This window comes from Perca fluviatilis, chromosome 24 (assembly GCF_010015445.1).
Source record: "Perca fluviatilis chromosome 24, GENO_Pfluv_1.0, whole genome shotgun sequence".
Lineage (NCBI taxonomy): Eukaryota > Metazoa > Chordata > Actinopteri > Perciformes > Percidae > Perca > Perca fluviatilis.
Window position 1 is genome coordinate 12,424,125 of NC_053135.1, and position 25,276 is coordinate 12,449,400.

A 25,276-nucleotide genomic window follows, 5' to 3' on the forward strand; every position below is an offset into this window, starting at 1 on the left:
ACTCAGGAAATTTATATTATAGTCCAAATGAGAGTGAGAGAGAGAGAGAGAGAGAGAGAGAGAGAGAGAGAGAGAGAGAGAGAGATGTTTGCGCATAATATACTGTACATGGTTATATTATTTGATCTTCATGGTAAATTTCCTGAGTAAAATCTCCTGCTCACTTTTAAGGCAAAGAGTAAGCTACAACTGTTAATTTGTGCAAATCCTTGGAAGCCTGATTGAATAATATAAATATGATAGTTTCCAATAAGAGCAGTGGTCAGTTAATTGAAATAAAAAAACATGCTTTTTCTCGCTGTTTTATTACAGCCACTGTGTTTCTTTTTTCTTTCTTTTTTACAAATAATGTGTTTCGCTTCATATTTCCGTAAGACGCTGCTGCTCACTCTTTGTTAAGAATGCGCAACTCGTATTCTCCGTTTCAGCATCAGTAAATCTCGACCTTGCGGCCTGTTAAAGAAAGCCGCCAACGTGCGTCTATCTATATAAATTACTTCAACCAGGCTTGACCTAGTCGCACCTCCTCAGCCTGGCTTGGCTGTCATGAAACACACAAAAAGCCAGTTTGCACTGATTACGCTATAGGCCAAGTCTCACTTTTTCAGTTATCCTGGATTTATAAATTCTGCTTTTGTGAAATAGACCCCTGGTCCTCACCTTAGACCACAGACAGGTGTAATGCTGCTCCCCAGGTCCATCGTTCCCCCCACCCCGGTCCTCCGTTTCACACCGTCCAACTCTTTCTGTCCAGCTCTTTTCCCTCCTCCTGCTCACCTGTGGCCAGATAATATTTCTGGCTGGTCCCTCCTCCCGACCGAACCATAGGCTGGCTCTGGCAAGCCTCCACCTCTCGTTGGGTTTGAACCATGTACATTAAACAAGTTTAGAAAATAAGAGATGGGTCACATGCTGCCTCTAATCCTGCCGAGTGGGCTCCTCCTGCATGTCCTCCCTCACACGGAGAAGGTCACAAGCCCTGAGCTATCCTCCAGGCTCAAGATTTTCTAGTTCTAATACTACTACTAGTTCAGGCGCAGGCAATCGGGCAGTAAAAACATGCAATTATTAGATTAAAAAACAAATCACAAAAAGGCATGCATAAAACCACAGCAAGTTTAAAACACACTTTTACCATGTGACACGTGCATGGAAGTTTAGGTGGGTCTTCTGTGTAGAACAGTACCCCCAATTTCTACTGCTTCTATTGGGGCCTTTTCTCAGTATGTATATGTAGAAGAAGAAGAAGGAGACATGCCTTTATTTATCTCGCAAGGGTAAAATCACACTTTCCACTCTTTAGCTGGCTAAGGTCGTTTCCCAAGAACAGTGAGGCATCCTTACATATAAACCACTGACTAAACTAAACGGTCGCATTTTATAGGCAGAAATACATTTATTAAAGGTGTTTTTTTTGTTTCATTTGTAACTTAAGTGATTTCTCTGTTCTTAAGAACTTAACCAAAACTGGTCTCACTTCTGTGTTTGTCTAAAAACTACCCTTAAAACGGAAAGCGGCTTTTAACTTACTGTAGCATAGCGTCCTTCACAAGGTCAGCTCACACGGAGGCAGAATCAGGTCTGGTGTTCATCTCAAAGCACCAAGTAGACATGAGGGAACACGTTCAAGTGTCCTGCTAATGATTTGATAATACTGTAAGACTCATTTTCTGTCATTTTGCTCTAAATTGGTCTTTGATTTTCACAAGGTCATCGAGTAAAGAGTAGGTTGTTGCCGTCAGTTTGTTGCAGACGTGCTGAAGTCAAGCACCTTTACAACAACTAGGCCTGCAGTTACAATAGAATGTGAATGCAATGGCCTGTTGCCAGTTTTATAATTAATTCTTTAATTACTGCGTGTTTATTGTGCAACAGCGTCTGCCCAATGTCACCCACCAGGTCACAGAGTGCTGCAGGTTCTTAGGCAATAGAATTCCCATCTAGATGACATATTAATGATTATTGTCCTCGGTACGTCTAAACAAAGTCCTGCCGCCTGCTGAAGGACATCTCATTGCCATAGCAACCGTAACTAGGCCTGTAACACTTAACACATAATTGTCTCATCGCAATAATTTTATTTCTGTGTTTGCCAACATTGACTAAGGCCCGACAGTAGGGTGGATGGCTGTTGATGGCAATTTTTTGATTATGTTTAGATATGCCAAATTGCAATTGTATGTAAGTGATTATTAGTGTTTTGTCCTTTATTGATGAGGATCGTTGTTCTATTGTCCATTTAATGTTCATTTAAGCAAAAAAAATGCAATGTTTTATTATAATTAAAGAGGCGTGGTTTTCTTCATAGGCTACCTGTGTTATTACATTATCTGGGTCACATAACAGTGATATAACAAAATTACATATACTGGGATTCATTCTTAACAGTTCAATTTGTCTGAAATGTTTTTTTCAATTTGACTAAAAGAGACAATTATATTGTTAATCGCAATTTAACTACAGTAAAATTTGGAATTGTTACAGGTCTAACCGTAACGCCAGTCTGCCATAACCTCCCTAACTTAGCATATAATTTACCGCAATCAACAGCATGCTGTGTATTTAGTGTGTCTTCCAACTGCTGAAAGTGCATTGTGTCTTCAGAAAGTTTGACTTTGAGAACAAAAACAGGGGCAACAGTGATTTAATGTCATGTATTTATGATCCTCAGGTGTCAGATTTGAACAATGGTTAAAGAATAATAGCCTATTGGGCAGTAGTAAAACAGTAATAATAGTCTAGGTCGGTATATATGGAGGCAATGAAGCCAACACGTTAATCATTATTGCACCATCATACAAGTGAGGCAGCGGTCGCCATTCCCATAGCAACATAAAATAACATGTCTAAAAGTCCAACAGAAAAGGCTATATATAGAACCATGTGCAATTTGATTTAGTTTAACATTGATGATGTCCAGAAGAAAGTAGTCGCCTTGTCTTGGATGAGTCCATACCTTACCGAGCCAGTTGCGGCTCAGCTCTTGCGTTTGGCTGCAAATGTTCAATCATCAGCCGACTCCAGTTTCACTCAAATGACTGCTTTGACTCATCTTAAAAATCACACTGTATGGACCGGCATGCATCCATAATCGTGATCAGATGACTGATTTTGCCTTGTCATCTTTATGTTCCCTGTGTCCCTCTGGAGGACATGACAGGACATTTTTTTAATCCTTAAATATCTGAGATAATATCTGCAGTTTTAAAATGACAGGGATTTTAGCTCAATCTCTTTCTCTCTCTCTCTCTCTCTCTCTCTCTCTCTCTCTCTCTCTCTCTCTCTCTCTCTCTCTCTCTCTCTCTCTCTCCATAGGATGACCACAAGTTAACCTCGGATGAACTTCAGAGAAAATATGGAACCGACCTAACCAGGGTGAGTACCCTACATGTGTGTGTGTGTGTGTGTGTGTGTGCCACTGCGTGTGCCACAGAAGCAGTTAAGCCCAGAGAAAAGGGAAGATCTTACTATGCACAGACACAATATCCACCATTTTAGTGTACGTATTAGAGACATGCAAAGTAGTGAAGAAACAGCACATTGGCCTCGTTGGAGTCCACACTGTTCATAACAGAGATGCAACCTGATTGTCTTGTTTTCCTCTCTCACACTGGTTTCCCCCTATTTATATTCAAATCTCATGTTCTGCTGTCTAATTACACAGACTTGTAAAAGGCGAAGCGTTGAGATTACAGACATCTTCATTCATTCAACACCTAGTAATAGTAATAGTGGTGTATCTGTTTACCAAATAAAAAACTTTAAACAGGAAACATGTCACTCCTTCATAGTTTTCCCCTCCAGTAAAAGAGGACAAAGCTGTAAAAGCTGGACTCACAGGTTTACCATGATATTACCTAGTTTACACTTTACACCTAGCTCCTTTTTTTTCCGTCAATCTGCCAGTCTGTCAAACCTGTTTTTTTTATGTCTATTTTTTAGGGTCTTTCCAACGGCAGAGCAAAAGAGATCCTGGCCCGAGATGGCCCAAACGCCCTCACGCCTCCTCCCACAACGCCTGAATGGGTCAAGTTCTGTAAACAGGTAAAAGTCACTTCTTCTGAGTTGAAATTCCAGTTTGGGACTTTGCAACATTTTCCATGCAAAACAAAACCCTATTTTACAAGTTTAGAAAAGCAAATTCACCTTTATTCGACAAAAAGGGTAAAACCAGTAAAGTTTAGGGGTGTAAGAAAAAAACCTTTTGCAATACTGTATCGATTTTCGAAAAGGCAATATCGATTTCTTTTAATTTTTACTATTTTTTTTTTTTACGTGCAAAATAATTCATGTAAGCAAGTGGTTCACTTTTATGTTGTGTTTAAACCCCCTACCGCTAGATGGCACCACTAGTGTCCGTGCCTAACAGTGCCTAGCAGTGCCTGACTTTTTGCTAGAAGCTAACAACGTCGCTATGGCTGAACTTTGGCCTACTTTAGCATATAAATTGTTTACCTAAAGTAAACTTCTTTGACTTTGATGAATATCATGGCTTTTTTTTAAAATATTAATTCTTCTAAAATTTTACTTTAAAAAAATCCCAATATATTGAATCGTGACCCATGTATCGTGATACGTATTGTATCGCCAGATTCTTGCCAATACACAGCCCTAGTAAAGTTAGTATGTAGTATAGTTTTTTGCTCCTGTGCCGCAGGTAATTCCGCCGCATGCATGTTTTTTCGCCGATGTCCGTTTCCTTCTGCCTTTTTTTGTGTTGAAATTTTAAACTCCAGTGGATTTATGAGGACTGTGGTTAACTGTTCCCCAGATCTCTGCAGGGTAAATTAAGACAGCTAGCTAGACTGTCTGTCCAATGTGATTTCTTTTCTCGCACGACTAAAACAACTTACATGCTTAGCCGCCGCTTAGCGCCGCCCGTGACGATTGGGATTGGTTTAAAGAAATGCCAATAAACCAGAGCTCGTTTTTCTCCCATCCCGGAATGCTGTGTGGATTCACCAGACCCTCCTCCGCAGCGCTGTGGATGAAGGTCTGGCAAAGCGAGACTAACTTAAATGATGTTTTATCTTGTTTCCAGCTGTTTGGTGGTTTCTCCATGCTGCTGTGGCTTGGTGCTTTCCTCTGTTTCTTCGCTTTCACTATCCAGTCTATAACAGTAGAGGAAATGCTCAACGATAACGTAAGGAGGTCTTTGTATACGTTTGTGCAGATATTAATTAAAGAATGAATACCACCAAATAAGAACTGACTAACGGTCTTTTACTCTCACTGTAGTTGTACCTGGGTATCGTGCTTACATTTGTGGTCGTCATCAGTGCATGCTTTTCCTACTACCAAGACGCCAAGAGCTCCAGGATCATGGACTCCTTTAAGAACATGGTCCCACAGGTGATTTTCTCGTGACTTTTGAACCTTCATATCTATGTCACAACTTTTTAAAGGAACACTCTGTAGTGTTTTAAGTATTTTATTAGCTAAAATCAATGTCTTCATTCATAAATATGTCCTCATTGGTGTAAAATGACCTCTGCCAATGATCTGACTTATCATCGTAAGCGAAGAATTTCTTATCTGTATTTACATTGGACGGGCAAGTCCAAGGAGGCTTCCATGTCGTTCCGCCATTTTGAAAAACTATAATCGCTGAGAGGGACATAAAGCACTAGCCTACCCGTCTAGCTAATCCACAACGCGTTTTCGTTCAGAGCCAGCGCCACATGACTGAAACCAGCCGAATCGGAGAAGGAGATCAGCGAGAGGCGCTTCTCACTGCCAAATTTGAAAGCCTGCACTGCACTTTAGTTCATAATGGAGGATTGTACTTATGCGGAGCCACAGGAGAAGGAATCCTCTTTGCCAAAACAAGCAAAAAAGGGAATTATAGCTTCCTGGTACATAACGGCTATCGTAGTTGCAACACCCATTTGAAAAAGCGAGGCGCTAGAGAGCACTATTCGTTTGAATGCAAAATACAATTTCACCGCTAGATGGGAGAAATTCCTACACAGTAAAACAGAAAATAGCATCAATGAAAAGCTCATTTAGTTGCAATTATTTACAAAATGGCTCAAATGTTGCTCATATCATATTTAAGACAGTGACTAATGATAGAATATCAAGAAGGAGCCATATTCCTTCATCAGCATTACTGCAATGAGGACTCTTTTTTCCATTTATCATCTGGTTTCATGCTATTGTAAATAAAATCATGTACAGAAATTGCCCTGAAAAACCATATATTTCATCTTGGTTCTCGTAGCAAGCCCTGGTCATCCGTGAAGGCGAGAAGAAGATGATCAACGCTGAGGAGGTGGTGGTCGGAGATTTGGTGGAGGTGAAAGGTGGAGACAAGATCCCCGCTGATTTTAGACTCATCTCTGCTCACGGCTGCAAGGTCCGTACCTCATAATGTCACTTATGGAGCAGTGGCTAAAAACACTATTGTCCTACTTTTGTCTGAGACCAACAATAGCAGTTGTTGTTTTTTTTGGTCTTGTAGACATCATGTCATTTTCACCTCTCTGGATATCTGTGGCATTTCATTCTTGCTTTACTTTTCACTCCTTCAGGTGGACAACTCCTCTCTGACTGGTGAATCCGAGGCTCAGGCTCGAACTCCCGACTGCTCCAGCGACAACCCTTTGGAAACCAGGAACCTTGCTTTCTACTCCACCAACTGTGTTGAAGGTAGAGAACTAACAAAAAAGAAGACAACACAGAAGTTGTGTAGACTATTCAATAGATTCAAGTTAAGTCCAAGTTAGAAGAAAATTAAACTTAAAAAAAGGTTTCATAAATTACAAAGGTTATAAAGGGCTGGGCAAATTCATGGAGACAATGGAAGTAGCTACCCCACTTTTTTCATGTCAGTTTTATCACTCGAAAAAATCTCTGGCTCTGTCCAGGTACTGCCAGAGGAGTCGTCATCAACACCGGAAACAGGACCGTCATGGGTCGTATCGCCTGCCTGGTTTCCAGCCTGGAGGTCGGCAAAACTCCCATTGCTATAGAGATCGACCACTTCATCAACATCATCACTGCCGTGGCATGCACTCTGGGTGCTGCCTTCTGTATCCTCTCAATGTTCCTCGGATACACATGGCTGGAGGCCATCATCTTCCTCATCAGTATCATTGTCGCCAACGTGCCCGAAGGTCTCCTGCCTACTGTCACTGTGAGTGGTTTCCAGCATTTCTGCCTGAGTCTCATTTTCTCATTTGTTGATTCAAAAACATATATAATACGAAAAGAAACATATTAGAGCATTAAACGCTTGATTTCTGTCTCTAGGTGTGTCTGACCCTGACTGCTAAGCGTATGGCGAAGAAGAACTGCCTGGTGAAGAACTTGGAAGCTGTCGAGACCCTGGGCTCCACCTCCACTATCTGCTCCGACAAGACCGGCACCCTGACCCAGAACAGGATGACCGTGGCCCACATGTGGTTCGAAAACCAGATTTTTGAGGCCGACACCACAGAGAACCAGAGTGGGGCCTCCTTTGACAAGAGCTCTACCACCTGGGCTGCCCTGGCCAGAATCGCCGGACTCTGCAACCGTGCCGTCTTCCTGGCAGAGCAGACCAACGTCCCCATCCTGAAGGTGAAAAGCAAAATAGTCTAAACAACTCACCAGGGGAGGAAAATACCAATAACAATTGCTTTGTGTGTGACAAAAAGGTCCGCGGAGGTCCCGGGTTTCAGTCCGACCTGCAGCAGGTTTCCTGCATGTCTTCCCCCTCTCTATCCAATTTCATGCTCTCCTGCTAATTGAAGGTGAAGATGCCCAAATAAATGAATTAAAGGCCTTTTCAGAAATATAGAGCTGCATCTGTAGGAAGAGGTGGCCACCTTAATGAGTACTGACAAGTAAATTTTTTCTGAGGGTGTTTTTCCATACTTAAAGGTATGTAAAGTGGCTTTGAGGAACTTTCAGTTTGTGTTGTTTTTACCACACCTGCTGTCGTAAAGATCTTTTCTAGCGCGTGCCGCCTGGTGCTGTATTACTGAGTTCCACCGTCTCCATTTTAGCTTTTAGTGGTTGCTCATTTAAATTCCTTTTTTTCTGGGATTGTGTTACATCTTATTTATCCACCTGCTCTGTTCTTCTGCACAGTTGTAGTTTATAAAACATTGGAGAACAATACATCTTATATATATATGAAAATGTCAGCAACACAAATTTTGTCTTTTATGAAATGTGATTGTATGAAACATTTTTGTGTCTGTGTTATATCAGTTTTGATGTACAATATATTCTAAATAAAGAATGACCAATGTTTTCCACAGTTTCATCAAAATCCAACTTTCTCCTTTGCTTAAATCCTCAGAGGGATGTAGCTGGTGATGCCTCAGAAGCTGCCTTGCTGAAGTGTATTGAGCTGTGCTGTGGATCCGTTCGCGGCATGAGAGACAAATACCCCAATATTGCTGAGATCCCCTTCAACTCCACCAACAAATACCAGGTAAACAATCCACAGAGTTTCCCATAGCTTTCAACTTTGTTAAACATGTATGTCGAAAAGGTTCAACCTGTCTAAGAGAGGCGAAGTCATGCAGATTTCAATTGTAAAAACCTTACAAACCTAGCATTGTAAGACAATAATTGCAGTGGTATCGGAGGGAAATGTTGATTTACGCCCTCTAGTGGTTGGGTTATTTCTCCATCGACCAGTTTTTGATAAATGAGTACTAGCATATGTTTAGAATAAAATTGGGATTGAGACAAGTATTTAATATACAGTCGTTACCTTGTCCAAAAGCTCTCCATCCACAAGAATTCAACTCCTGGAGAGACCAAGCACCTGCTGGTGATGAAAGGTGCCCCAGAGAGGATTTTGGACCGCTGCTCCACCATCATGATGAGCGGCAAAGAGCTGCCTCTGGACGAAGAGCTGAAAGACTCTTTCCAGAATGCCTACGTTGAGCTGGGAGGACTTGGAGAGAGAGTACTGGGTACAATATAACTCCATTCTACAGTTACATCCTCATGTCTTTAAATAGTGTGTCGAGAAACAGCCATTTGTGACATTGTGACAAGAATTTTCTTCCCGTCTTACTCAGGCTTCTGCCATTTCAACCTGCCTGATGACGATTTCCCAGAGGGCTTTCATTTTGACACTGATGAGGTGAACTTCCCCACTGAAAACCTGTGCTTTGTCGGCCTCATGTCCATGATCGACCCTCCTCGTGCCGCTGTGCCTGATGCTGTCAGCAAATGCAGGAGTGCTGGAATCAAGGTATGTTACTGTAGTATTTTCAGGTGTACAGTAGAGTTGGGTCGGTTTACGGTATCACAACGAGGCTACACCGGTTGGCATTTGTCACTATGACACCATCTGGCAAATTAAAAAGTAGCCTACATTAGCACTAGACATGACATTAGCGTCACGGCGCTACATCTAACTTGTATCAAAAGCAGTGTTGGACAGTAGCGGTACTAGTTGAACTACTTCTAAATAGAGTTGCAGTCTTCAAATAGCTTTTCATTAGCTTAGCTATTTTGTTGATCAGGTAACGTAAGTGCGGTAGCGTCCTCACAAGCTACATTTCCCCAAGCATTCTGCAGCTCAAGCACAGCAGAACTTTCTGATGTAAAACTGCTCAGGATCACTGACACAGACAAGTCGTGACACGGATGAGTCCTGTTCATGGATGTAAAAAAAATACAGCTCTGATGTAGTAAACTACTTTAGCCCGTTCTCTGAATACATCCATGCTTTAGCCATGTTGCTGTAGTTTAGCTTGCTACACTTATTTGGGGGCTAACGTTAGTTTCAGTATATAGTATCGTTACCGTTAGTATTGGAGTGTTACGAACACGCTAACCTAACCGGGCTTGTTGAACAACAAAGATCACTGCAACTAAAGGTTAGCTCAGCCGGTAACAGAAATCCCTGTCTCATTTTCCTACATTGTTGCGTTTAAAGAGTGGATGAGACTAACTAGCCTGGATGAGTGAAACTCTTTCCAACTTCTAAAGGGGTTTGTGTGATGTCACTGACTCACCTCAGTCCCTGCATAGTTCGCTGTCTAGAGATGGTTGCTGCCTCGAGGACCACTCAGGTCCTTCGGCTCCGCTCCATCTGTGTCCTCGCCGCACCAGCCCCACTCCTCCTTGATTAAAGTAGTTCAGGTATAAACATATTGTTATGTGTCTGACAGACCGGACAGCACTTCACTGCTAAGCCGAGCGGCACAATGTGGAGATCACATTTTAGTAGCTGTGGGAGGGGGAACGGCGCATGTTCTGTTTGTCTATTAGAAAGTTAATGGGTTTTTTGGAATGACAATAATAATCTTGGGCAGAGTAAATTTCAAAGAAAACTAAACTGCGCCGCTGATATGGAAACATTTCAGATTTAAGCCGATAACAGAAAAGATAAGTTTGTTTTTTGGCTAGAAATCAAACCATTTTGAAAAACTTTACACCTGCCCAAGCCTAGTGTACATTACATATATCTATTATTTCACCAAATCCCCAATCACATTCTATGTTAATACTTAACTTCTTCTCCCTTAGGTTATAATGGTCACAGGTGACCATCCAATCACAGCCAAGGCTATTGCTAAAGGGGTGGGTATCATCTCTGAAGGCAACGAGACAGTTGAAGACATTGCTGCCCGCTTGAATGTGCCAGTCTCAGAAGTCGACCCCAGGTTAGTACACTTACTAAAATTGAAGTCAGATCAACAAACAGAGAAATGTCTCTTTTTAGATAAAACAGATGCTATATCGCAGAATATCGCAATATGTTTAAAATCACAATAATATCGTATCATGACATAAGTATCATGATAATATCGTATCGTCGGGCATCCCACCCCTACTTGTACTAATAGAGCAAAACTAAATCAGAGTTGGCTAACTAAATCTACTCAGCCAAAACAATTTTTGCAAATTAATTCACTGCAGAAAAATACTGTACATATAGGGAGTCTCTGAGCTGGTGACTTAACTTTTTTTCATCAGCCAGTAGAGTCTGTTCAAATCACAGTCACGCTGCAGAAATACTGTCCCCAAACACATACATTCAAAAAATACTGTCATTCTAGGCAGAATTCTCATGCAGGAAATTCCTGTTGCTTAATCCCTTAGCATTCCATCCTCTTTTTCTAGAGGTATAGGAGTGGGAAACAGGGGATGTTTAGAGGGTGATAGCAGGTCAACAGTAGATTCCACATAGAAGTGGTATATATCATTTCAAAGCTGGGAACCCAGGGATTAATTTGACCTGCAACTTAGGCCTGTGTTGTTTTCTAGTCATAAATGAGAAATAAAAATAATAAGACATTTAATTAATTGAAATAAGTTGTGCATTATGATATGAGCTTATGATGGCCATTGCCATGCTCACTTATGTCTCATAAGTTGTTTTAACAATTTTGGGGTGGATACCATTTGTTTGTTAGTGCTGTGCTGTGTTGGTCCCAAAGCCAGATTGGTATTTTTCATAAACATTGTGAAAACTTGTAAAATCATTTAACTGATTTAAAAGGTTTCTCTAAAAGTGTACTTAAAAATAGCAGATTGCATACTGGTCTGTAGTTATTGACTACTGCAGCATCTACATTATTTCTCTTCAGAAGGGGTTTTACCATGGCAGTTAAAAAGCATCATGGAAGACACTTTGGTTCACAATGGTCCGTAAATCTTCACTAAAAAAGCCAAGACAATTCTCTTCCAAGACAATCTTCAAAAAGCAGAACTCTGGCCATCTTCAACCAGGACCATATTTTATCAGCAGGGTCTGGACAAATAAACCAAGCCATTGGCTGCATTTATCTTAAAAAGAGATGTGGCAATGGGATCTATAAAGCAGGTTGCTAGTTTCAGTTGAATAATAACTTTACCAAGCCATGTCACCATCAACCAGGACGAAATACTTCAGTGTTTCCATACAAACAAATACAGGTGCAATGATATATTTGCAATGATATATTTGACAAAATAGTTTCTATCTTACTTCTGAAGTGCTGTAGCCCCACCTTACCTGTCTATCCTGGATGAGTATGTAAAATGATAGTTCGAGGGTGAGGCATCGATGAAGGTTGGTGGTCCATCTGTGTTAAGCCATGCCAGCCATCACAGTCTTTATCGATTTCCTCTGCTAATGTTTTAGCAGATCCTGAAGATGTAGAGCACTTTATTCTAAATCACGCTTTTTGCTGATGATGCAATCATTTTCTTTAAGGGGCGTCTGTTTTCGAAACAAATTTCCTGTTTCCCCACGATTTTATTTTTGCATTGCCCTAATTACAGTATATCCCATTCTTAGTTTACCCCCTTTAAACAGGATGTGAGATTACAACGGTTGTCCTAATGCTGCTGTGATTTCCTCTCCAGGGATGCCAAGGCCTGCGTTATCCACGGCAGTGAGCTGAAAGACATGAGCTCAGAGATGCTTGACGATGTGCTGAAACACCACACTGAAATCGTCTTCGCCAGAACCTCCCCTCAGCAGAAACTTATCATTGTGGAAGGTTGCCAAAGACAGGTCAGCGTCCCAGACACAGATTGAGATTAAAAGCTTTCAGAAATGTCTGTGGTCCTTGATTTTTTGTTTCAGAATATTTTTTACTTGAATCTTGCAGTGGACATCCTAACACTTCTTTTGTCTCTCTGCAGGGAGCCATTGTGGCTGTGACAGGTGATGGTGTGAATGACTCTCCAGCTCTGAAGAAGGCCGACATTGGTGTCGCCATGGGGATCGCTGGATCTGACGTCTCCAAGCAGGCCGCTGACATGATCCTGCTCGATGACAACTTTGCTTCCATCGTTACCGGAGTGGAAGAAGGTAAGAATTACACCAAGGCTTATACCTGCAGAAATGTGGAATGCAGACTGGAAAAGCATAAATGTAAGCGCTTGATTTTCCTTGCAATATTAATTTCTAAAATACTCTTGTCAGGCCGTCTGATCTTTGACAACTTGAAGAAGTCCATCACCTACACTCTGTCCAGTAAAATCCCTGAGATGACACCCTTCCTCTTCTTCGTCATCGCCGACATCCCTCTGGCCCTGGGAACCGTCACCATCCTCTGTATTGACCTGGGAACTGACTTGGTGAGCTCTTTCACTGAGGGCTGATCACATCCTATTTCTTAACAGTTTTTTTTTGTATCATGTGTGTGACAAAGAGATTGAAATAGTTAATTGCCTTATGTTTTTCCCTTATTTGTTGTCTCCCAGGTCCCTGCCATCTCCCTGGCCTATGAATTACCTGAGAGTGACATCATGCAGAGAAAGCCCAGAAACCCCGAAGTTGACAAACTGGTGAATCAAAGACTCATCAGCGTGTCCTATGGACAGATTGGTAAGCGTACCTAATGGTACCTCAATGATATTTAGGTGTTGCGACAGAAATTATTATTTGTTGCTTTTCTTAAATGTTCAACCTTTTCCAAAAGATCCATCAAAGTAAAACTGCTCTTCTTCTCTGTTAGGTGTGCAGCAGGCCGTAGCTGGCTTCTACACAAACTTTGTGATCCTGGCTGAAAATGGTTTCCACCCCTGGGACCTGCTGGGGATCAGAGGGATTTGGGAAGACAAAAATATAAATGACCTGGAAGACAGCTACGGACAGCAGTGGGTCAGTAACACTCATGCTAAATGAATGGTATAGTTCATTAACATTTCTAATGTAAACAACAGAATAGAAAAATGAGCTAATCTTTTTTAATGTTGTATTCACCAGACATACGAGCGCAGAAAGATCCTAGAGTTCACATGTCAAACAGCTTACTTCGTCAGTATTGTAATCATCCAAGTGGGCGTTCTAATCATCTGTAAGACCAGGACAATCTCCATCATGCAACAAGGAATGAAGTATGTATAAAGACATAGAAGACCTTTAAAGTACAGAGAGAGATTTCCAAACATGTATTTTCTTACCGGATAAATTCAAGCAGGGTACTTCTGTAGTCTGACTTTGTCTTCAATATCTTATACTTCAGTCAGGTCACACTTTTCTTAGACAACTACATCACACATCATTAGTGTTAATAACATGCCAAAACATCTGAGAGTAAATTGTTTATGTATAATTATAATCAGAGCTTCAAGAGTTCTCGTCATAACATTAATCAACGTGTAGAATGGTGTCATGTTAAAAAAAATAAAAAAGTAACACATGAGTTGAATTGTTCTAACAGTGTTGACTCGTTGATTCCACAGGTCCAACCGTGTCCTCATCTTTGGTCTATTTGAGGAGGTAGCTCTGGCTGCCTTCCTGTCATATTGCCCAGGCACAGACGTTGCCCTCAGAATGTATCCTCTCAAGTGAGTAAAACACAACTTTATGTACACAAACTATGGTTTTTAAATCACAAATTATACTGAATTTACTCAAAATAGAACTAAAATGGTCTACTTTTCTATGTAAATGTTTTTTGTTTTTTTTTCATGCATGAAGGCAAATGAGCACAATGTGCATTCCGTTTATCCTTTTTGAAGTATTAATCCATGAAATCCTTTTTTTCTGTTAAAGGTGCCCTGCCATACAAAACAAAAACCGTTTTTACTTGCATTTTTTGAAATATGTTAGGTCCATGTGTGTTTGTGTTATGTTGTGAATGTGAAAATGAACTGCTACCTCCTCGGTCAGCTCTAGCCACTGAAAAGAAATAAGCGGAGAAATCAGGACAATAACAAAAGCTGGTCAGTTTGACATCATGTTGCCTGAGCTCATTACTATTTATTAGCTCGCCCAGTTGGGCTGGGTAAAGGATTCTGACAGCCAGGCTCTCATTGGCTAACTGTTAGCCAATCAGATTCAAACAGCTTAGCTTGTAGAATATTAATGAGAACTGGCAGAAATCGAGCTGAATCTTCCTGCAGGCTTTCTATACCACGCTAGAATGGCTTGAAACAGGGTAACCAAGGCATGTTTTCCACAAAAAATGTTACAGAGTCCATGGTAGAACTTCAGACATTACCACAAAGTCATGAAATACGTGTGGCAGGGCACTTTTAATTTACTGACATTTATTGCACTTAAAGTCTTCTTGCCAATCAGTGCCTCCAATGTGTAAACATTGTTTTCATTGTATTCCAAGATGGTAAAGTTTAAGTCAGTTCTGTTTTAGCTTTATTATCTTGTTAGAAAAGGTAGATGAGGTTTTGAATACCCGAGTTGATGCGCTCCCCAGTTTTGTTCTACTTTGTTCCTAAAAAAAATTCCAGAAGGGCAATTTGGTATACAAAGGTTGTAATCAATGTATGTGATTGAAATTTGCCCTTCCAAATAAAAAGATAATAATAAAAAAAGAAAAGGTGGATATTATCTTGTGACGTTGATAGTTTCCACTTCAGAGGCAGAATGAAACAGAAAAGCTACTGTAATAATGAGATTATTTTCCCAACAGAAACCAATAGATAGCAGTAAAAGCATATTCGGCTCATTAGCTCAGGAGTTTCAGAAGCAGCTTTTGTTTTCTCTTTTTTATTTCTGTCTTTACCTCTGAGGTTCTCGCTGTCTCATTTTAAATTCAGATTTGACATTGAAAGGTAATTATTACTAAAGAAAGTCCAAGATTTGCAGAAATTTGCAGTATTTACAGCACATGCTCAATCAATTAAACATACAATTTGGCTAAATAAATAAATTGACAATATTATGATTATTTTCTTTTCCTTTATAGACACTCAAAAGCTGGCGACAAGTTAAAGAAACACATAGACATCATTTCAAATCTCTGTGTCTGTGTCATACCTTAGGTTTTCTTGGTGGTTCTGTGCCCTCCCTTACACTCTCATCGTCGTCCTATTCGACGAAGCCAGAAGATATTGCATCAGACGCTTCCCAGGCGGTAAGACCTTTACACACTCTTCTTTTTCCCTTTTCAGGCAGTTAAAGCTTTTGTATTACACATTTTCCTTTATTCTCTGTATTTGGAGGTGAATCTAGGAGGTGAAGAGAACTTAAGGTTGGCCAAATGAGGAATCAAATTCAGAATTTTTTTTTTTGTGTCATATCAAATGGCATTGCTGTCCAAAGAAAACCAAGTGGTTCCAAATTCTGTGACTTTGACTGAAGTAATGGTTAACACTTAGTTAGTGTTGCCATGACACTAGGAATTTGACTTTAATGTTGATATGAATGTCAGTGTAGTATTTAAAATTGACCAAGAAAAGCAATCTACATAAAAAAAAACTTCATTGGTTTCCACCAAACATTTTGTACAGTTTTTGAGATATCCTGTCCTGACATGATGTAATGTCAGTCAAGATATACAGTATAATGTGTAATACAGAGAGCAAAAGCAGTGGTGTATTAGTGAATGATGCATTGCAAGGTTGGTGAACAATGCATGTTTAGCATGAACTGTGATATGCCCCTGTGTCTAAATGTGTGTGTGCATGTGTCTGTTATTCCTGCCACAACTGCGTCTCCACACAGACCAGTGAACTGTGGCAGATGGTAATGCCCAGTGGGATTTCAACCCTCAACCCTGCCATTGTCAATGTCTCGTTCCACCCACAGCGCTGAGCAGAACCTGCATTCAGGGCTAGCTCTGGGATGTGTGTGTGTGCGTGTGTGTGTGTGTGTGTGTGTGTGTGTGTGTGTGTGTGTGTGTGTGTGTGTGTGTGTGTGTGTGTGTGTGTGTGTGTGTGTGTGTGTGTGTGTGCGTGTGTGTGTGAGGGGGGGAGGGGCGGGGGTACATCTGAGCCCCACAGCACAGATCAGTGAACATCCCATTGCCCATCCATGCTGAATAATGTGTTACCATCAGGCAGAAAAAAGACGTTAAACTGACAGTTAATATTGTTTGGGATTTATTTTAACAAAGATATTTCCACTGTGTACGTGAGCTAATGCTATTTTTGAACCTGGCCTGAAAATCACTTTTACAGATTCACTCAAAAGTGGAAACCATGATTGCAGCCACGTAATTTTTTGGCCTTCTGTGAAACCCATCAATTTATAGTGTTTCAGGCCTAAAACTAAAATGCAGTTTTGGGCTCTTTGGGGCCTGGTAAAATATGCTAAATAACAGCATACACACCTTGGACTCACACTGACTTCTAATACAGTGTTATTTGATTGTGCACACATCTAATAACGCGACACAAACCACAATTGTTTAAGCTGCCGGGTCAGGTGAGAGTTCACCTTTTAGTCATATGTACAGCCTCAAGTATGATATCATCATCTCATGAGTAACTGTAAGACATAAGTCCTCAGCCTCCATGTCCCTGCAGGACACATCTCTTAATGGCATCATGAAGAAAGTCTCGGCTCTAGATGTTCAGGGCGTGTCCTGCTTAAGCTCCCCAATCCGGTCTTATTTCTTTGAATCACTGTCAGCCAACATGAGTGATGATATCATCCTACGGCCTGGGTGTTAAAATAAAGGTCACAGCTGTTTTAGATCCACCAAGTCATCCCTTCTTTTGATTTGTCCGTGGAAGACAAAAAAAGGAGAATTTAGACCCCAAATGTGAGGCGAAACCTCCGAAAAACTCTGTCCCTAATTCTTTCTCCTTTGGTTTCTAGGTTGGGTGGAGCAGGAGACATTGTACTAAGACAGCAAGACACAAGTTATTTATTGCCATGTTACCTAATTGTCTGAGATGTTAATCAGACCCCAAAACACAAAGTATGGATAAATTAAAAACTACATGTATTTATTGAATGTTCCGATCTATATGTCATTCACAATAAAACATTTCCCATAACATTGTACATTACAGTTTTTTTTTGAACACACTTTAGTTATTGCTTCTCTGACAAGTAAAGGCTAAAAACATAATTTGAGGGATTTGATGCAGGGTGTTTTTCAAGGTTCAATAGATATGTACCAGTGACTCAGGTTCGGTGACCCATGCAGTGGGATTGTCCACTTCAACAGTTCCTAAACATTGGTTTTGGAGACAAATGTGATTCGAGGGGGTGGGCATGAATTTAAAATAACGCAAATATGATAAATTGAGAAAGAATTCTCCACACTTCACAGAGCAAATGGGATGTTTTAGGACACATTTATAACCAGCATGAACAGCAGATCACATATAACATATCCTACTTTGAAAACCGACAGCTCCAAATAGTGCATCAAAAACGTAAAATTAAAATCAAATGTAAGTGTTAGATTAGCTGTGTATACTTGTGACTAAATTAAATAACTGGTCATCACAAAATCATTTAATCTTCGAGACTATCTCTCCACACATTTACATATTCCATATGTACGGGGACTGAAGTTGGCATGAATATCATTTTAAGGCACTCCACTACGTGGCCCATGCCGGGGCATAAAAGGCCCATGTGAGCATGGGTTCACGGATTCATTGATTTCCATCTTTGAGAGCAGGGGGCGTGTGAGTTGAAAGGAAGATTCACACAACATCCACTTACCTCGTGTGACAAGAGAGCTGGTCTCCGGGCCCCTATCAGGATTTCTTGTCTGAGAAGAGTCAGAGAGGGGTACTGTATGGCGTATTACATGATATTTGGTAAGGCTCTTCCTCTGTGTAAGAGTACCCAAGTTGACTTAGTTGGCGGATGCGCGAGTATCGCGAGGTGTGTCGCCGGTACTGTACGGAGCACACATCTGCGCATTCTCCTTCGTGTTTAACCACACAACAAACAAATTTCCCACTTTTGAAACAGACTTAGTCGGTGGGAATAGCGGGACTTTAAGAGCGCTGCAGTAGTTGGCAAGGGGGGCTGGGCTCCCCTGTCCTCTGAGAACTGGCAACCAAGCTCAGCAGAAGAAATCATGTTAAGAGGGGGAGTGTAAACTCCATCCTCAGGTGTCATCCTCAGCAGAAGAATAGAAAGAAGAGCACGTCTACTTTTCTTCTCCCATCCCTGGGGTGCGCTCTGGCTCACCTATGGTTTCAGGGTCGGCTTTGCGCCTTTCCTCCTTTCACTCTTCAGCCTATTCTTTGAGAATGAAGGCCGACGGATTAAGGCTACATCTGATGGCTCTTCTTTGGCCCCACATGATATGGTTTTCGGCTATTCCTCTTCTCTTAGACGAGACGCTGGGGCTCCCCCACACCAGAGGGACTTGCTGTCTCTGGTAAGCGGGAACCTGCAATGCAAGAGGCCCGGGCCCCTTCCAAAAACTAGGGTGGCCTAAAATAAGCTGTTGGTAGGGTATTTGCCACATCCCTACTTGGCAACAGCACGGGACATCCTGTCATTCCTGCCGACCCAGCTGGAGGCAGGAAAGTTGGCCATACCCTGCATGGAATGTTGGTAGTGGTCAAGACAGTGTGCATTCTTGCTTCCAGACTGAATGAGCATGACTGTTTCCTGGCTGGTGGTCTGTAAGGCCAGACATTTCTCCATCTTTGGGGTTCGGACGCACCTTGGAGCACTATAGCGTGCCTCTTGACACTGGGTTCCTCCTGGCATAACCTTTTGTCAGGTTTCATTGCTGGAATGTGGCTACTGGCACCTCCTTTGGGGAATGGTTGCTAAGTGCCACTTATTGACCACACCCCTGTGCCAGTTGGGCCTGGCCAGGGAGGTGTTGTTACTCTCATCAGTTGGCCTTGCAGAGGGCAGGCCTTCTGACCGCCCCCTATCCTTTCACACAGAACCTTTGCGCCTTGGTCTTCTCTCGGGGTCACTTAAAGGGTCCTCGTACATATGGAATATGTAACTGTGTGGAAAGTAGGGATGTCACCAGCGTTGGGCAAGTTACTTCCAAAATGTAATACATTATAGGTTACTAGTTACTGTCATTTGAGAGTAATTAGTTATATTACAATATTACTGTCTCTGAATTGTAATGCTTTATACTACTTTTGCATTACTTTTCAGTTACTTTCACAGGCAGGTATTGTGAATTTTACCATGGGATCAATAAATCCTCATCTTTAGCCAATTTAATACATCATAATTTCTTTATTCATATTCATAATATTTTGTGTTATATTAATCTGAATCTGCGAAGTAGGCTAATCTATAAATGAAATAGCCTGGTGAAGTTAAAAGTAGCTCTAAAATGTTGTGGAATAGAAAAAAATACTCAATTAGAAGTAGGTTATCTTACAACTGTAATGTATTGAAGTAAGGTATAGTTAGTTTCCACCACTGATCAAATGTAATGCTTATATTTACATGTAGCAAGCCAGTGGAGAATACAGTGGAGCATGTCCTGATTTCATGCAGGTGGAAAACAAGCAACATGTTTGCAGGGTCACAGAAGTTAGGACGAACAGAAGTCAGGGTCAAAAATGTGCTTGATAGTGGGGTCACCGCCAATTGCTTGGCCTTTGGTATTACTGCTTGTAGAATTCTTCAAAACCAAATTGTACCCCAAAATTACTTACAGAAGGACCCCAAACCACTTCATATGCAACTCCACTGTATAGCCTACTACTGACTTACAGTGATAGGCTACTTCTACATCAGAGGAAGACATTGTACTACTGTATTTACCTGAGAACGCTGCAGATTCAGAATGTAATCACAAAATATCACAATGACAATGTGGGGTAACCAGACATTAGCCTCATGGACTCATGGCAGTGTGCTACCCATCCGGCCCGTTATGAGAGCTAATCAGCACCTATCTGTGTTCATCAACCACCAGAACCCGCGCTGGCCAAAGCGTATGTATGTGCGTGTGATGTGCAGGTTACCTTCCCCCAAAACACGCCCTCAAACACAGACACACATATACAGATACGTTTCGCTTTATTAGATAGATAGCCTGCCTATAAGTGGCATCACGTTCTGTTTGCCACTTGTTGTCTGTAGCTGGTTGTGCTTTGCATGTGTGGGATTCGGAAACGTCCTTAAATTCGGGAAATGTCGTTTGTTTATTCAAAGTCAAAGACGGTCCAAAGTAGTGCAACTTTGCCCATTTTTGTGGGTCTGAGGTGTATGTCACATTTTAGCTGCCAAAGCGCCGCTGCTCTCTATCTCTGGTCCTCAGGGTGAGAGGGGGAGTGGCCAGCGGCTAGAGCGGTAAAAGCCAATGTGTGCTTCTTTTACCTATACAGTATATTTAACGATATCTTTTGCATTTCTAATCCAAGCAACGTCAACCTTGGGCACTTACTCATGCCCGTAGCAAGACACCTTTCAAGTTTGAAATCCATCGGACTAACGGTTCGAGAGATATGCGCATAACACACACACACAGACAGACAGACGTTCCTGCAATTTATAGATAGAATAATAGCTGACGGTTAATTCCAGTAGGAGGCAGTAATGCAACATATGTTATGCCAACTACCCGACTTTTGCCGCATTTGACAGTGTTTGCCTCCGCTGATGCCAATAAGCATTAAGCAACACAGCTACTTCTGTAAGGCCTTCTGCAGGCTGTTGAGAAGACATGTCTGTATGAAATGTGCACTTCTTTTTCCATCTACCTTCTGCCTTACGGTAAAACTGAACTGTCTTCCTGTGTTGTGCAAAACAACTACCTGCAGAAACCGATTTTCAAGCGGTTTACTTTGCTACAAATGCCAGACATGTTGTTATGATACAGGGTACTTGGTTGAATTAAAAATGCAGGTTTTCATACCAAAATACCGTATCTTGTGTCGATAACAGTACGCTGCTTATAAGCCTTATAGAATTAAGCAGGTGAGTAATAAAATAAATATCAACCCTGTACAGTTGTCATGAAGAAGGAATTTAGCTATAGAAACAAAAATGTGCAAAAAAGATCTGTCATCTGTAGCTGCTGTAATTCTGTAAAAAACGCCCGCCAATCACTGCCTTGCGGTCCACTTGGAAAGAACCAATGAATTGCCTCCTTGTCCCGCTGGACGAGCCTGAGCTCAGTGCGTGTCGCCACTGCCCGGAGTTTTTGCAAGTCTACTGGAGAATGGAGGAGAAAACTCATCAGAAGTTGCCACTGCCGCCATGGTTGCTATCATTCTGTTGGACAGGTATGTTTTTTTGTTTTTTCAACTTTACCAACCCTGCCTTTATGAAAACTAACTGAGACCACTCTAGTGCTGTATCTACGGTACTTTGTGTTTACCCTTCTCCCTTAACTCCTCTGATGTGTGTGTGCATACACAGCAACGTCATACCAGCCAGCTCTCAGTTGGCCTTCTTCACACACACACTTGAGCTTGTAGGCAGACTATTACCAGAAAGTTTTGGATTGCCTTAGTGAAAACTGTGCATGCTGCCCTATTCAGGTTGAACCAGCAAATCAGGTTATTTTCCTTCTGACTTCACAGGTGACGTCTTTTACAGCAGAGGGTGCTAGTGTAAGAAAGACAGCGAGAGTCTGCAGACAAAGGATGGAGGGATATCGAGAAAATAGGAAGAAAGAGAATGAGGTCGATGGATGATGAAAAAAGTGAATCGATGTGATAAAGAGGAAGGAAAAGAGTCGGAGCAGGAGAAGAGCAAATATTAGCATTTTGTCTATACAAGCGTTTTCAAGACGCGTAATTAATCATCTTACTATGATTTGAAAGCTGTTGTGTGTGGCTACTCTGTTCATTTGTTTAATTTAACATTATCAATAGGTGTGTGTGCAAAGGTGATTGAATAGAAGGTATGGTCATATGTCATTGTGAAGCTAAAGAGACAGGGCCTAAAAGTATTCGTACACACAGCCCCACATGTTAGTTGGCATTCCAATGAATTTTAGTGTATGAGAAACTGCACCACAAAGCAGTTTCCATTGTGTTTTATTGTCCTGTGGCGAGCTGCAACCAGTATCTGAGCGGATACACAACACTGAGTGTAAGAGGAAATGTGGATTTAATTTTGGGTTGAAGTGTCCCCTTAAGGTTTTTCTCAACCTTTCCTCCCTTTATCTATCTCTTACATCACGGTCCTCTTACTCCTATTTCATGTCATGAATAGAATTGGAACAAATTGAATTCAATACACTGCAGGCCCCACTGCCATGGCAAAGCTGCCACATGAGCTGCTTACATTGTACCATAACTAGAACAATAGCACAGGACTCATTCTCTCTTTCGGCCCTCTCATACTTACTAATCTTTTACCATTTTCATTTTTGTTCCTCTCTCACTCAGAATTCCTCTTCTCATCCCCTACTAATTTTACAATCTACTACCCTCCCATTGTGTATGATAACACCCCCACCCTCCTCCTTCCTGCATAGTCTAGTGACTATAAACAGTAGAAAGTTTACTACAAACACATCCAACACCCAATAACCAGCCAGCCAACAAGGACAATCCCTCTTCCTTTCAATGGGCCGGAAGGTTTTATGGTTTTGCAAGTTCAGGGTCATGAACTAAAGGTGGCAGTCAAAGATAGAGATGTCACAATACCAAAAATCTAGTAGTCGGTTCCAATACCAGTAAAAGTACACGATATTCAATAAACCAAAGTTTGATAATGAATAGTGAATAAAAAAAATACAAAGCCAGCTAATAATAACTTGCATTTGAAAGTGTCACACACGGGGAAAGCTCCCTTTTCTTTTTTTTTTTTTGGGGGGGTCCTTGTTGATTTATGTAGTCTATGGTTAACTGCCCCTCCGATGTCTGCAGGGTAAATACAGACAGTTAGACTAGACTAGGCCAGTCGAAAAACCACTTTGCCTGTCTGTTCAAGGACACAGTAATGTCCAGAGCATTAGGTGGCTCAACCATTCATTCAAAACAGTCAGTTGAACGTCACGGCTTTGCTTCAGATCTCTGCTAACCACAGGAACACTAAAGTAGGGCTTACAATTGTAGCTGCAAATCTTAAAAGTACATCAGCTCGACCAATAAAATAAGTATCAATATCCACTTCCTGGTTTTGTAACAACGGATCTTTGCCCAAGTTTGGACAGGGAAACCCTAAATCTCACCTGAACTCTTTTAGAGGACTCAGCACTAATTGAATCTCAAATCTGATTTCAGTGTGTTTCTCAGGATGATCAACGTATATTAATCCTGTATGGGTACAGCAGGCAGTCAGCAAAGGAGCTCACTTCTTAAGCTCACTTTAGTGTTGTAGCAATGTGAATCTATGCTAAACACGAGGGTTTAAGCATTATGAAAGACATTCCAGTCCTAGTCTTTCCACTTTTCCTGAGGTGGGAGGACTTCAGGCTTCATCTACACTACTACATTTTATTTTTTAATCAATGTTTTAAGACAAAAATAATCGCTCGATGGTGTTTTAAGCCCCCAATGTCGACTTCAAGGCACCTAACCCTAACCTTAACCCTAACCCTAGCCTAATCCTAGTGCCTTCCAGGCAGCGCTGCCTGGAAGACGACGTTGGTGGCTTAAAACACCAAACACCAAAATAATCTCAGTCCACGCAAGAGCTTTAGCTCCAGTAGCTGAACTAATCTCCGATCATATTATCTGACTAGCCACATCACATGACCACCCACATACACTGGGCATGCGCGTGGCAGTGTAAACAGGAAGTAGATTGTCCGTGATTCAAAATCATGGATGTATAAACATAAAAAAAATACAGAAAATACTTAGGCGCCTGGGTAGCTCAGTTGGTAAACCATATGAAGAGGTTTATTCCTCGACGCAAAGGCCTGCGGCGTTGTCCTGCATGCATTCCCCCCCCCCCTCTCTCTCCCCTTAATGTCTGAGCTCATGAAAGAACAACAATATGGAAAAGTAAGCCCAGTGATTTATTTGCTTGGACTGATGACGATGTAGAACTGTTACTTAAAAGGAATGTAAGCCTACCTAACCGATAAAGGCCGTTTTACAGTTGTGTGGAGGCTCCACGCAGACCTTTCGCCGTAGCCTACGTAAGTGGCCTGATGTTTATACTTGTGCGCTGGTGTGTGCGTCGAGCCGGCATGTGTGTGTGTGTGTGTGTGTGTGTGGTGGGGAGTGGGTGATAGAGCGAGGGAGAAGTGAGAGAGTGATGGCGAGCGAGTACCGACTCTAGAGTCCTAGTGAGAGAAACAAAGTGTCTCCCCTGTGTTTCCTGACGAAGGTGGGAAATCTGTAGCAGGAGACGTTAACCCTCTCCTTGATTTCACATTGTTTATGGAGAAGGAGAACCAGGAAATGAGCCGGTGGGGGGGGAAATGCAACGCTACCAAGGCACGGCCCAGCGACGTGCGTCGCTGCGATGTGTAGTTACATTTTTCGTGGACTCAGAGGGGTCTGCGGGGGTCTGCGGGGCTACGCCGTCGATTTTACGCACGACTAAAACATGGCCTTAAGACTGACTGACATGCATCATCGTTTCCCAAAGGTCTCCGTTTATGTCCGTCCAGACTACAACGCAAACCCAGAGTTTTCAAACCAAAACGGGGGCAGGAGCATTTCCAAATGTCTTTGTTTGTTTTTTTCTGTTGGGTAGTGTGAACGCGAGATGTAAACATAGCAAGAGATATTTGTTTTCAAACCCAAACGTAGTAGTGTAAATGTAGCC

General features: G+C 41.7%; 1 protein-coding gene and 1 long non-coding RNA gene across 2 annotated transcripts in view; one reads left to right on the forward strand and one right to left on the reverse strand.

The window, feature by feature from the left end:
- Positions 1–814, reverse strand: part of LOC120554060 — a 21,950-nt gene extending 21,136 nt beyond the window's left edge. The window contains exon 1 of the long non-coding RNA XR_005638300.1: positions 661–814. This is a non-coding gene — a long non-coding RNA (uncharacterized LOC120554060). The remainder of the gene's footprint in view (positions 1–660) is intronic.
- Positions 1–17,561, forward strand: part of LOC120554055 (sodium/potassium-transporting ATPase subunit alpha-1-like) — a 26,646-nt gene extending 9,085 nt beyond the window's left edge. Inside the window, exons 3-23 of the mRNA XM_039792652.1 lie at positions 3,316–3,375; positions 3,943–4,044; positions 5,042–5,143; positions 5,239–5,352; positions 6,224–6,358; positions 6,534–6,651; positions 6,870–7,138; positions 7,255–7,563; positions 8,291–8,425; positions 8,723–8,915; positions 9,024–9,199; positions 10,483–10,619; positions 12,307–12,457; positions 12,589–12,757; positions 12,872–13,026; positions 13,153–13,276; positions 13,407–13,552; positions 13,658–13,788; positions 14,137–14,241; positions 15,679–15,770; positions 17,459–17,561. Of these exons, the coding sequence (XP_039648586.1) occupies positions 3,316–3,375; positions 3,943–4,044; positions 5,042–5,143; positions 5,239–5,352; positions 6,224–6,358; positions 6,534–6,651; positions 6,870–7,138; positions 7,255–7,563; positions 8,291–8,425; positions 8,723–8,915; positions 9,024–9,199; positions 10,483–10,619; positions 12,307–12,457; positions 12,589–12,757; positions 12,872–13,026; positions 13,153–13,276; positions 13,407–13,552; positions 13,658–13,788; positions 14,137–14,241; positions 15,679–15,770; positions 17,459–17,487 (2,952 nt within the window). The 3' untranslated portion in view covers positions 17,488–17,561. The remainder of the gene's footprint in view (positions 1–3,315; positions 3,376–3,942; positions 4,045–5,041; positions 5,144–5,238; positions 5,353–6,223; positions 6,359–6,533; positions 6,652–6,869; positions 7,139–7,254; positions 7,564–8,290; positions 8,426–8,722; positions 8,916–9,023; positions 9,200–10,482; positions 10,620–12,306; positions 12,458–12,588; positions 12,758–12,871; positions 13,027–13,152; positions 13,277–13,406; positions 13,553–13,657; positions 13,789–14,136; positions 14,242–15,678; positions 15,771–17,458) is intronic.
- Positions 17,562–25,276: the final 7,715 nt, after the last annotated feature.